Source organism: Oncorhynchus nerka, linkage group LG11 (assembly GCF_034236695.1).
Source record: "Oncorhynchus nerka isolate Pitt River linkage group LG11, Oner_Uvic_2.0, whole genome shotgun sequence".
NCBI classification, from domain to species: domain Eukaryota; kingdom Metazoa; phylum Chordata; class Actinopteri; order Salmoniformes; family Salmonidae; genus Oncorhynchus; species Oncorhynchus nerka.
Genome location: NC_088406.1, coordinates 69,579,895 through 69,593,140, shown reverse-complemented (window position 1 = coordinate 69,593,140; position 13,246 = coordinate 69,579,895). Strand labels below are relative to the sequence as shown.

At 45.7% G+C, this 13,246-nt stretch overlaps 1 protein-coding gene across 3 annotated transcripts in view; it reads left to right on the top strand.

The window, feature by feature from the left end:
* The first annotated feature begins 1,529 nt into the window (after positions 1 to 1,529).
* LOC115137484 (WD repeat-containing protein 17) overlaps positions 1,530 to 13,246 on the top strand; it is a 22,317-nt gene continuing 10,600 nt past the window's right edge. For all 3 annotated transcript variants that reach the window (XM_029673803.2, XM_029673804.2, XM_029673802.2), the window contains exons 1-8: positions 1,530 to 3,128; positions 5,963 to 6,091; positions 6,312 to 6,495; positions 7,092 to 7,322; positions 10,984 to 11,235; positions 11,511 to 11,633; positions 12,092 to 12,279; positions 12,474 to 12,642. In XM_029673803.2, the coding sequence (XP_029529663.1) occupies positions 3,078 to 3,128; positions 5,963 to 6,091; positions 6,312 to 6,495; positions 7,092 to 7,322; positions 10,984 to 11,235; positions 11,511 to 11,633; positions 12,092 to 12,279; positions 12,474 to 12,642 (1,327 nt within the window). In that variant the 5' untranslated portion in view covers positions 1,530 to 3,077. The remainder of the gene's footprint in view (positions 3,129 to 5,962; positions 6,092 to 6,311; positions 6,496 to 7,091; positions 7,323 to 10,983; positions 11,236 to 11,510; positions 11,634 to 12,091; positions 12,280 to 12,473; positions 12,643 to 13,246) is intronic.

Here is a 13,246-nt window from a genome sequence, read left to right as displayed (position 1 = left end):
TTTATAGAAATCAAAATCAACCCTAAGGAAGATAGTTTTTATTCTTGTCATAATTTGTTTTGGTCATGTAAATTCCATTACATTTCATGCCAATTAGACCTAATCTTCCTGAAATCAATTAAATGAAATACCCAGAGTTAGAAGGAAAGGGGGGGACTCGACGGCAAAGTGGAGAGAGAGGCAGCATATGACTGGCATTTGTAGATCGTGCTGCTGCAAGGTTGCAAAAACCTCTGGTCCTTTGGTGGCTAATTAAACCGTACGGCTGTTCTTCCCTTGGCAGTAAAGGCAACGTGGCTGCAGCGATATAGAGCCTTTGAAAACATCCCCAGCTTTCATGTGCAGAGCTGATATAGGCCTAGGAGTCTGAATAATATTACCCAGTGAGCATAACCGCGGTCTTGCATTTTGCATTCCAGTCGTCTTCAAAAACATTTGAATTCACTTGGTTGTCGTGAGGAATTGAATTCATTAGACTTGTTGATCATACATGCCAGGCGTCATACTAGAGAATGGGAGGGGTTCAAGAAAAGGATAGAATGTTGTAAAACTCTTTATTCGGTTGTGGACTGGTTCGTCCTGCTGTGCTCCTCTTCTTGGATTGTCCTTGGTCTCTGTGACCAGTAACACACCATCACCACAGCAGTGTGTAGAGCTTCCAGCCAAGTAGTCCTGCAGGACACGTCTCATCAAGAGATTGGTTTAGCAGTCTAACGACTGGCTGTAGCTGTAGTATTAATAATGTAGCTTAACAGAGAGTGCATTGTCAGGCAACTCGGCAAAAAAGCAGGACTTGGTGTCATTAGTCTATGCTTAAGCAATAAGGCCCGGGGGGGTGTGGTATATGGCCAATATACCATGGCTAAAGGCTGTTCTTATGCACTACGGAATGTAGAGTGCCTGGATACAGCTCTTACCCGTGGTATATTGGCCATATACCACAATACCTTATTGATATTATAACTGCTTACCAATGTAATTAGACCAGTAAATAATGTTTTTTGTCATACCCATGGTATACTGTCTGATATACCACAGCTTTCAGCCAAAAAGCATTCAGGGCTCAAATCACCCGTTTTATAGTTATGATTTTATCATTCATACTCTGAATGGATGGTTTAACTCTTTCAGTAAGGATGAGCAACTTACAACTCTCTTTCTCACTCACACTCTGTCTGTTCTCCCTCTCCCCACTTCTCTATCTCTCCCCCCGTCTCTCTTTTTCTCTCCCTCAAGCAGTGCTCAGGGCTACTTCAGTTGAACAGCCTTCCTGAGTCTGCCTCCATCGCCTAGGTAACGCTGCACCAAGTTTCCTCTCTGTCGCTCACCCCCGCAGCCGAGGGTGCTGGGATGTGAGTCTGATCACGAACATAGTCACGGCATCACCGAACAAACCCACCTACACATCCATCCACCTCTCCTCCACCCATGTCCACCACATGACACACTTAGAAAAACACATATACCATTAAGTGACTTACAGTCATGCGTACATACATGTTTTTTTAACTTATCGGTGGTCCGTGGAATCAAACCCCCTATCATGGCGTTGCAAACACTTTGCTCTACCAACTGAGCTACCACTTGACTCTCCATCTAATCCATTCATTCATTAGTTGAAGGTACATTTGTCATTCTCCTGCTAATTAGAGACAAGTGTGTCTAGTCATTACCGTATCTACTGTCCTGTCCACACACGCACATACATGGATGCCACAGGAGGTTGGTGGCACCTTAATTGGGGAGGACGGGCTTGTAGTAATGGCTGGAATGGTATCAAACACATGGGTTCTATGTGTTTGATGCCATTCCATTTGCTCCGAACGCACACTCACGCTCACACACAAACTCTCTCTCTCTCTCTCCTCTCTCCTCTCTCTCTCTGTAAAATACCATATGAAGACCCTCCAAGCCCCCCCAACCAATCTCAGATCCTCAGATGAGTTTAGAGACCAATCCGATACTCAAAGTCAGGAATATCTCTATCTCCAGCATCCTGTCTTTTTCCACCATCATTGTCATGCAGATTGAGGCTTTATAATAGAGATTGTTAGCCTCTCTAGACCCAGTGAGGGATCTCTCCACTGTGTCCTTATCAGCAGGGGCCATTACGCTGATTGCATTGTTACCATTTTTCTGACGGAGGAGAGAGCCAGCAACACAGGAGACTGGAACTGGGGATGGCAAGGGGGAACGGTGGGTCTCCGCTAGAGGTTGTGCCGGGTTAGTTAGGTGGTTGTGGGTGAGGTGAGCAGTCATTGAGGTGTGCAGTCAGGGGTTTAGGGCGAGGAAGTGTGTATTGTTTATGTTACGCTCCTGAGTGTGTGTAGGTACGTATGTTTGTGTGTGTGTGCATTGTGCGTAGGTGTGTATAGGTAGGGGTACATGGTACATGAGTAGGTTCACAGATGTATGTGTGAATCGGGCTGTGTGTGTGTGTGTGTGTGTGTGTATGTACGAGGGGGAGTTATAAGACACGTCAGTTTAATACAGGGAGCTGCAGTTGCCTGGCTACCGGCGGGGGCTGCACTTGTCTCCCACACATACACACACACACACACACTATGCTGCTCCAGTCAATGAGTGCACACACACATACACACACAGTCATACACACACGCACACATACACACACTCCTCCGTCTCTATCTCTGAGTCGAACACACAAGGCTCCTCTCTCTTCACTCGCCGGCTCTGTCTTCGCTGTGACAACATCACCACACCTCAGCTCTGTAAGCTTAGCTAGCTACATTCCCTCTAGCAGAGAACCTTGTCAATCTGTTAGCTAGCTACCTTCGCTCTCAGAGAGCCTTGTCAATCTCTTAGCTAGCTACCTTAGCTCTAACAGAGAGCCTTGTCAATCTGTTAGCTAGATACCTTCGCTGTAACAGAGAGCCTTGTCAATCTGTTAGCTAGCTACCTTCCCTCTAACAGAGAGCCTTGTCAATCTGTAAGCTAGCTACCTTCCCTCTAACAGAGAGCCTTGTTAATCTGTTAGCTAGCTACCTTCCCTCTAACAGAGAGCTTTGTTAATCTTGCTTTGGAGAGACTGGAGGGTGAAGGGATCCTTCTGGAAAATGGACACAGACCATCTGGAGTGGTACACTAAGAACAATGCCGACGTAAAGGTAGGGAAAAGAGGGGAGGAGGAGATACAACGAGGGAAGGAGAGAGAAGGGGAGGAGTCAAGCTGTGTTTTGTTCTATGCGTTTTGCCTATGCGTTTTGTCAATGTGTTTTGTCGATACGTTTTTGTCGATGCGTTTTGTCAATGTACTTTAATGAGGACCAGCCAACCTTTTGATACAGGATGCAGGAACTGTCACCTGTTATAAAGCGAAATGCGCAAGGGTAGACGGCATCCAAAGGTTTAAGAGTAGTGGAACTGGCATGAAAGTTGAGTGTACAACCTTCTGTCAGACAGGACACAATGTGTGCTTTCTGATAGTGTCAAGTCAACTTACCTTGATGTTACTAAAGGCGTCCCACAGGGGTCGATTTTGGGACCTGTCCGCTTGACTATTTATATAAATAATATTGATCTATCTGCAAAAACCGGTAACATTCATCTGTATGCAGATGTCACTGTTATGTACAGACTACTGCCGCTACGGCTGACCAGGTTTTGTTGGAGCAGCAATCTGATTTAGTCTCCTTGCAGAAGGACCTTGTCGATTTAAAATTGGTACTTAATGCCGGAAAAACTAAATGTATGCTGTTTTCTAATTCTCGTAGAAATATTTGAGATGGCTCACACATTTGTGCATTGGGTGGTTCTTTCATCGAGCAGGTTCCCGCCTATAATTATCTGTGCTTTTGGATTGACAGTAATTTGACGTTTAAGAAACGTACGGTGACACCATTTATCGCGATGCAGCAGCCGCTACTCTTAAACCTTTGGATGCCGTCGACCACAGTGCCCTTCACTTTATCACAAGTTACAGTTTTACTACGCGTCACTTCATCCTGTATCGAAAAGTTGGCTTGTCCTCATTAGAGTCGCCTAGATCCCTTCATTACTCCCTTTTTTGCTTACAAAGCCAGCATATTGAGCGACAACCGTCCTGGTATAGGGACACCGGTCCCGTAGAGGTTCCGACCTACCAAACGTACTGTTCAAAATGTCAAATGCGCGACACCGAACCCGTTCACAGGGATGGTTAACTCTCAAGGTTCCACTAGTACTTATCGATCTAAGTAAATCCTCCTTCAGTTTTAGTCCACCCCATTTTTTGGAATAGCCTACAAAACTCACTACATGTACACCTTGACTCTCTGGCGCCTGTAGGGCAATTCAGGACTTCAATGTTGAATGAATCTAATGATAATTGAAACTGTTTGGATTTCATGTTATTAATTGTATTTGTGGCGTTTGAAGCTGCAGTGTTGATTCTGTCATTTGTAGTTTATTTTATTTGTATTGATCATTTTGAATTTGTTGCATTGTTGTCCTCAGGGCACCATGACAAATGAGTCTCTGGTCTCTATGGGTTCCCCTGAATAAACAACAGTTCAAAACAAAGAAAATAGAAGAGAAAGAAATAGACAGAGAGAGAGAGACAGCGAGAGAAAGACAGCGAGAGAGAGAAATGTAAATAGGGGGAATCTGACTGTCTCAAGGCTGTTGCTGTTGCTGTGTGCCTCCTCTGTGTGATACCAACATAAACTCAGCAAAAAAAAGAAACGTCCCCTTTTCAGGACCCTGTCTTTGAAAGATAATTCGTAAAAATCCAAATATCTTCACAGCTCAGACTGTCCGCAAATAGGCTGAGAGGGGCTGGACTGAGGGCTTGTATGCCTGTTGTAAGGCAGGTCCTCACCAGACATCACAGGCAACAACGTCGCCTATGGGCACAAACCCACTGTCACTGGACCAGACAGGACTAGCAAAAAGTGCTCTTCACTGACGAGTCGCGGTTCTGCCTCACCATGGGTGATGGTGGGATTTGAGTTTATTGTCAAAGGAATGAGTGTTACACCGAGGCCTGTACTCTGGAGCGGGATCAATTTGGAGGTGGAGGGTCCGTCATGATATGGGGTGGTGTGTCACAGCATCATCGGACTGAGCTTGTTGTCATTGCAGGCAATCTCAACGCTGTGCGTTACAGGGAAGACATCCTCTTCCCTCATGTGGTACCCTTCCTGCAGGTTCATCCTGACATAACCCTCCAGCATGACAATGCCACCAGCCATACTGCTTGTTCTGTACGTGATTTCCTGCAAGACAGGAATGTCAGTGTTCTGCCATGGTGATGATCTCAATTCCATTGCTCGGAGGGTGAGGGCTAGGGCCATTCCCCCCAGAAATGTCCGGGAACTCGCAGGTGCCTTGGTGGAAGAGTGGGGTAACATCTCACAGCAAGAACTGGCAAATCTGGTGCAGTCCATGAGAAGGAGATGCACTGCAGTACTTAATGCAGCTGGTGGCCACACCAGATACCGACTGTTACTTTTGATTCTGACCCCCCTTTGAACAGAGACACATTATTCAATTTCTGTTAGTCACATGTCTGTGGAACCTGTTCAGTTTATGTCCCAGTTGTTGAATCATACAAATATTTACACATGTTAAGTTTGCTGAAAATAAACACAGTTGACAGTGAGAGTTTGCTGAGTTTACATGCTGGCGTTTTCCCTGATTCATGTACAACATCTCTCGAATCTGTTTGCTTACAAAGTGACTGGCACTCCATGTGAAATGTCAAACTACGTTTCTTATCAGTAAGGCAACTGTCATTTATCATTTAAGGCAACTGTGCTGTTATTGTGAGAATGGTCTATTACAGCTAAATAGTAAGCCATTTTAATGTATTATCGGTTCTGAAATGCAAGACTGATGTACAGTACATGAGAACAGAACATACTTTAGACCTGAATGTATCCCTCAAGCCATGAATAAGAATCACAGATCATTGCCTGTGTGTTGGTGTAGTCCATCTCCTCCTCTTCTCTGTGTGTCGCAGATAAAGATGTCCCAGGTGAAACAGGTGGGCCTGCTGGCTGCCGGGTGCCAGCCCTGGAACAAAGATGTGTGTGCTGCCAGTGAAGACCGGTTCGCTTACTGTGCAACACTTGCTATATATGTCTACCAGGTAATTAGCTTGGCAAACATCGGTGTGTGTGTGTGTGTGCTCGTGCGTGCGTCTCTCTTTGCGTGTGCTCTCTCACTTCTCTGTCGAAAGGACATTCAAAAGAGATGTCTAATCTGCAAGTGATTTCTGTCATTGACGTGTTCCTTATCTATCATTATCTCTGCCACTCCATCTGTTTACATATGCAACACCAATACCAATGTATCTGCACCCAATGCAGTTGGACCACAGATACAATGAGTTCAAGCTTCGAGCCATCATGTCAGAGCACAAGAAGACCATCACGGCCATATCGTGGTGCCCACACAACCCCGAGGTGTTTGCCAGCGCCAGCGCTGACAACCTGCTCATCATCTGGAACGTGGCAGAGCAGAAGATTGTGGCCAGGCTGGATAACACCAAAGGTACTGATAATGAACTATGCCCAGTGGAGGCAGATGTACAGGGGAGTGGGTGGGCCAGAGGTGCGTGTTCAGTAGGGAGAAAACGTTTTGAAACAGAGTGAAACAAGGTGGAGCGGAAAGCTGTGGCCGGACTAGATAACACCAAATGTACTGAACATAGAGACACATGGTCTGTATAACACAAAAGATACTGGTTCTGATCAATCATCAGGATGGAAATGAGGAATGACTGTGGACCAGTGGTTAGGGAGTTTACCTGGGAGTAGGCTCCTCTTTAGACACTACTGATGGGAGACGTGTCACAGAGGCTAGAGAGAGTAGGTTGGGTTGCCTTGGGAGGGTGACTCAGTGTAGTGAAGTGTTTGTGTGCTTAGTAATGTCATTAGGACTGGCTATTGTTGCTGCCACACTGACTCCTATCAGGAGGGAGATGGCTGACGGCTGGGATGTTTGGTGTTATTTGTTTTTCTAGGAGAGAGAGAGTGTGTGTGGGCGGGTGAATGTGTGTGTGTGTGTGTGCGTGTGCGTGTGTGTGTGTGCGTGTGAGTGAGTGAGTGTATCTAATGTGTCTCCAACCCTTGTGAACCATCACCCAGGCATCCCAGCGTCTCTGAGCTGGTGCTGGAACGCAGGTGACGGCGTGGCGTTTGTGTCCCACCGGGGCCCTCTCTATCTGTGGGCCATCGGCGGGCTGGACGCCGGCGTCACCATCCACAAGGAGGCACACAGCTTCCTGTCTGATATCTGTCTGTTCCGCTGGCACCCCGTCAAAAAGGGCAAGGTGGTGTTTGGACACACGGACGGGAGCCTCTCTATCTTCCAGCCAGGTAAGACTGAGGCTGCATCTCAATAGTTTAAAGATAGTCTAGACTGAGGCTGCATCTCAATAGTCTCTAGCTAGTCTAGAATGAGGCGCCATCTCAATAGTTTAAAGATAGTCTAGACTGAGGCTGCATCTCAATAGTCTCTAGCTAGTCTAGACTGAGGCGCCATCTCAATAGTTTAAAGATAGTCTAGACTGGGGCGCCATCTCAATAGTTTAAAGATAGTCTAGACTGAGGCACCACCTCAATAGTCTATAGATGGTCTAGACTGAGGTTGCATCTCAATAGCCTATAGATAGTCTAGACAAAGGCTGCATCTCAATAGTCTAAGGATAGTCAATCAATCAGTCAAATTTATTTATAAAGCCCTTCTTACATCAGCTGATGTCACAAAGTGCTGTACAGAAACCCAGCCTAAAACCCCAAACAGCAAGCAATGCAGGTGTAGAAGCACGGTGGCTAGGAAAAACTCCCTAGAAAGGCCAGAACCTAGGAAGAAACCTAGAGAGGAACCAGGCTATGAGGGGTGGCCAGTCCTCTTCTGGCTGTGCCGGGTGGAGATTATAACAGAACATGGCCAAGATGTTCAAATGTTCATAGATGATCAGCAGGGTCAAATAATAATAATCACAGTGGTTGTTGAGGGTGCAACAGGTTAGCACCTCAGGAGTGAATGTCAGTTGGCTTTTCATAGCCGATCATTCATAGTATCTCTACCGCTCCTGCTGTCTCTAGAGAGTTGAAAACAGCAGGTCTGGGACAGGTAGCACATCCGGTGAACAGGTCAGGGTTCCATAGCTGCAGGCAGAACAGTTGAAACTGGAGTAGCAGCACGGTCAGGTGGACTGGGGACAGCAAGGAGTCATCAGGCCAGGTAGTCCTGAGGCATGGTCCTAGGGCTCAGGTCCTTTGAGAGAAAGAAAGAAAGAAAGAAAGAAAGAAAGGAGACAGAGATAATTAGAGAGAGCATACGTAAATTGACACAGGACACCAGATAAGACAGGAGAAATACTCCAGGCTGAGACAGGAGGGGTCGGGAGACACTATGGCCCGGTCTGACGATACCCCCGGACAGGGCCAAACAGGCAGGATATAACCCCACCCACTTTGCCAAAGCATAGCCCCCACACCACTAGAGGGATATCTTCAACCACCAACTTACCATCCTGAGACAAGGCCGAGTATAGCCCACAAACATCTCCATCATGGCACAACCGAAATGGTAGCCAACCCGGACAGGAAGATAACATTAGTGACTCAACCCACTCTAAGTGACGCACCCCTCCTAGGGACGGCATGGAAGAGCACCAGTAAGCCAGTGACTCAGCCCCTGTAATAGGGTTAGAGGCAGAGAATCCCAGTGGAGAGAGGGGAACCATCCAGGCAGAGACAGCAAGGGTGATTCGTTGCTCCAGTGCCTTTCCGTTCACCTTCTCACTCCTGGGCCAGACTACATTCAATCATATGACCTACTGAAGAGATGAGTCTTCAATAAAGACTTAAAGGTTGAGACCGAGTCTGCGTCTCTCACATGGGTAGGCAGACCATTCCATAAAAATTGAGCTCTATAGGAGAAAGCCCTGCCTCCAGCTGTTTGCTTAGACATTTTAGGGACAGTAAGGAGGCCTGCGTCTGTGACCGTAGCGTACGTGTATGTATGTACGGCAGGACAAAATCGGAAAGATAGGTAGGAGCAAGCCCATGTAATGCTTTGTAGGTTAGCATTAAAACCTTGAAATCAGCCCTTGCCTTAACAGGAAGCCAGTATAGAGAGGCTAGCACTGGAGTAATTTGATCACATATTTTTGGTTCTAGTCAAGATTCTAGCAGCCGTGTTAACTGAAGTGTATTTAGTGCTTTATCCGGGTAGCCGCAAAATATAGCATTGTAGTAGTCTAACCTAGAAGTGACAAAAGCATTTTTCTGCATAATTGTTCGACAGAAAGTTTCTGATTTTTGCAATGTTACGTAGATGGAAAAAAGCTGGAAAAGTCTTGATATGTTCTTCAAAAGAGAGATCAGGGTCCAGAGTAATGCCGAGGTTCTTCACAGTTTTATTTGCGCCGACTGTACAAGCATCAAGATTAATTGTCAGATTCAACAGAAGATCTCTTTGTTTCTTGGGACCTAGAACAAGCATATATGTTTTGTCCGAGTTTAAAAGTAGAACATTTGCAGCCATCCACTTCCTTATATCTGAAACACAGGTTTCCAGGGAAGACAATTTTGGGGCTTCACCATGTTTCATCGAAATGTACAGCTGTGTGTCATCTGCATAGTAGTGAAAGTTAACATTATGTTTCCCGAATGACATCACCAAGAGGTAAATTATATAGTGAAAACAATAGTGATCCCAAAACGGAGCCTTGAGGAACACCGGAATTTACAGTTGATTTGTCAGAGGACAAACCATCCACAGAGACAAACTGATATTTTTCTGACAGATAAGATCTACACCAGGCCAGAACTTGTCCGTGTAGACCAATTTGGGTTTCCAATCTCTCCAAAAGAATGTGGTGATCGATGGTATCAAAAGCAGCACTAAGGTCTAGGAGCACGAGGACAGATAGGTAGCCTAGTGGGCGGGGCAGGGCGGCAGGTAGCCCAGTGGTTAGAGTGTTGGATTAGTGATGGAAAGGTTGCAAGATCGAATCCCCAAGCTGACTAAGAAAAACATCTGTCGTTCTGCCCCTGAACAGGCAGTTAACCCACTTTTCCTAGGCCGTCATTGAAAATAAGAATTTGTTCTTAACTGACTTGCCAAGTTAAATAAAGGTAAAATAAAAAGATGCAGAGCCTCGGTCTGACGCCATTAAAAGTTAATTTACCACCTTCACAAGTGCAGTCTCATTGCTATGATGGGGTCTAAAACCAGACTGAAGCGTTTCATATACATTGTTTGACTTCAGGAAGGCAGTGAGCTTCCTGAACAGCTTTTTCTAAAATTCGAGATTCGATATAGGCCGATAGTTTTTTATATTTTCAAGGTTTGGCTTTTTCAAGAGAGGCTTTATTACTGCCACTTTTAGTGAGTTTGGTACACATCCGTACCATCCATACTCAGTACACATTCGTACTCACAATACACATCCTTACTGAGTACACATCCTTACTCAGTCTAGATTGAGGCTATCTCAATAGACTATAGACATTCTAGACTGTGGCTGCATCTCAATTGGGCTGGGCAAGAACCGGGCATGCGCTTCCCTATTACAATTATTGCAAGTACAGATGTAGGATCTTAATTTGAGCCAGTTTGCTACAGCAGGAAAATAATCCTGCAGCAACAGGAAATGTGAATTATTATGTGGATTATAATTCATGGATATATTTTGTAGAGGTTGATACATTTTTTGTTAGGGCAAATCAAGACTGACATTTTGAAGTGAAAATGACATACTATAGAAGCCTTTTAAAACCTTGAACACAATACAAGTTTGCATTTCCTGCTGTGCAGGAAAATTCTCAGTAACAAAAGAGTTACTTCGAAATAGCTGCTATCAGTAGAATCAGTTCCAGGAAGAAAAAACACAACCTTTAAATATGTATTTGTTGACTGTTTCTTCCACAGAGAACCTTTATTTGGTACCTCCAGGTATTTCATTAGGGGCTGGGGTGACTTCATTTAGTCAGTTGATGCAGCAGGTCTCCTCTCCTGTCCTAGGATCTAAAAACCAGAAGCACGTGTTGCGCCCGGAGTCTTTAGAGGGGACGGACGAGGAGGACCCGGTCACAGCGTTGGAGTGGGATCCCTTGTCTACAGACTACCTCCTAGTGGCCAACCAGCATAATGGCATCAGAATGGTCGACTCAGAGGGGCTCACCTGTGTCACTACTTTCAGCTTCCCCAGTTCAGCTGCCTCTGTACAGTGTCTGGCCTGGGTTCCCAGTGCACCCGGCATGTTCATCACTGGAGGTAAGGACATATTGGGGTAGGGTTTACGGGTAGGGTACAATGGGTTAGGGTGCAGGTGGGAGGGGAAAGCTGGGTCCCCAGTGCCCCCGGCCTGTTCATCACTAGAGGTAAAGACATAGGGTGCTGGGGGTTACGGTAAGGTCACAGCCCTGGGTTTGTTCTTTACACGAGGTAGGGTATGTTTATCAGTGTAGGTAGCTAGAGGTCAGGTGTGTAAGGCTCAGGCCTTTAGAACTGTCAATACCACTGTTCCAACGTGTTCCTTCTGTTCCCAGATTCTCAAGTCGGTGTGTTGAGGATATGGAACGTGTCCAGATCTACACCGCTGGACAACTTTAAACTGAAGAAGACTGGCTTCCATGCTTTACATGTGTTAAACTCTCCCCCAGCCAAGAAATGTAAGCATCTGACACACACACACATTAGCTCTGATAATCCACAGATTAGGGTAGAATCCACAGTCTGCAGCACACTCTTAGAAATAAAGGTGCTATCTACAGCTGTCCCAATAGGAGGACCCTTTGAAGACACCCTTTTTGGTTCGAGGTAAAACCATTTTGTTTCAAGGCATAATCCTTTTGGGTTCCATGTACAACCCTTTCCACAGAGAGTTGTATATGGAACCCAATAGGGTTCTACCTAGGGTTACACTATAGGGACAGCGGAAGAACCCTTTTGGATCCCAAAAGGGTAACTTCAGGGTTTTGGATATGAATGACTGATCTTGTGAAATAAGATTGCAATATCTCTTGGAAAAACTGTAACTTTTCTATAGCATAGTATGTTCTTTCCCCATTCTTGCTATCACCTGACCCCTCCTGGCCCCGCCATTATTTGCCTCTTACCCTCTTTTCAGCCTTGAGCTCCATCTCCCCGACAAAGAGCCACTACACATCATCCACCAGTGAGGCTGTTCCTCCTCCTACTCTATCCCAGAACCAGGCCTTCTCCCTCCCCCCGGGCCACGCTGTTTGCTGCTTCATGGATGGAGGGGTGGGGCTCTACGACATGGGAGCCAAGAAGTGGGACTTCCTACGAGACCTGGTGAGGGAGGGAGGGAAGAGATTGGGGGGGTGAAAAGAAGGGAGGACAAGGGGTAGCAAGGGAGGTAGGGAAATTGGGATGATGCTAAGGGCGTTCTTTCATTTCTTGTTTGTGTCTGCATTTCTGTTGTACATAACTCCCAATCCAGTTCATGTTGAAGCAGACCTGACCATGAAACAATATGTTGTTTTCAGGGTCATGTTGAGACCATATTTGACTGTAAGTTCAAGCCAGACGACCCCAACCTGTTGGCGACAGCCTCGTTCGACGGGACCATTAAGGTGTGGGACATCAACACCCTCACAGCGGTTTATACGTCTCCTGGCAACGAGGGTGTGGTCTACTCTCTGTCCTGGGCTCCTGGTAAGACATGGGGAGAGAACATACACAGACCATAAAACTTTGGGTGTTTCTCAATATGCATTGTACCATTGTTCCACACTCTCGTGCTCCGAGTGCATTCTCCGAGGTCGAGAGTGTGGAGAATGCATAAAACATGACATTTGAGAAGCACCCCCCTACTGTACTACCTCACGCTGCACCTCCCCATTCAGTGAACCTTCTTCCAGCCAGGACAATGGCAACAATAGAGACGAAACAAGATATACACAAAGCAAATGTTTTACTTCATAACTATCAGCTAGCTATATGTAACTCGTAATAATCTAGCTAACCAGACAGTTTAACAGGCAAAAAGGACCTAAATCTAATGTTATGCAAGGTTGATGTCAATTCTTCATCGGTAGCTCGCTACCAATTCTCCGTGGCTATCTAGCTAGCTAACAGTAGTAACTAACAAGTCCCCCTATTGAATCACTAGTCTTGCTATCTCTGCACAGTACAGTGGATATTGTAGGCAGGTAAACATGCCAAAAAATAACACAGTATGCATTTCTTAATATATCAAGAAAAAAACATTGTAGTCAGTTTATTTTTTCTCGCTTCAGCTCAAATAATGCCCGTTGAT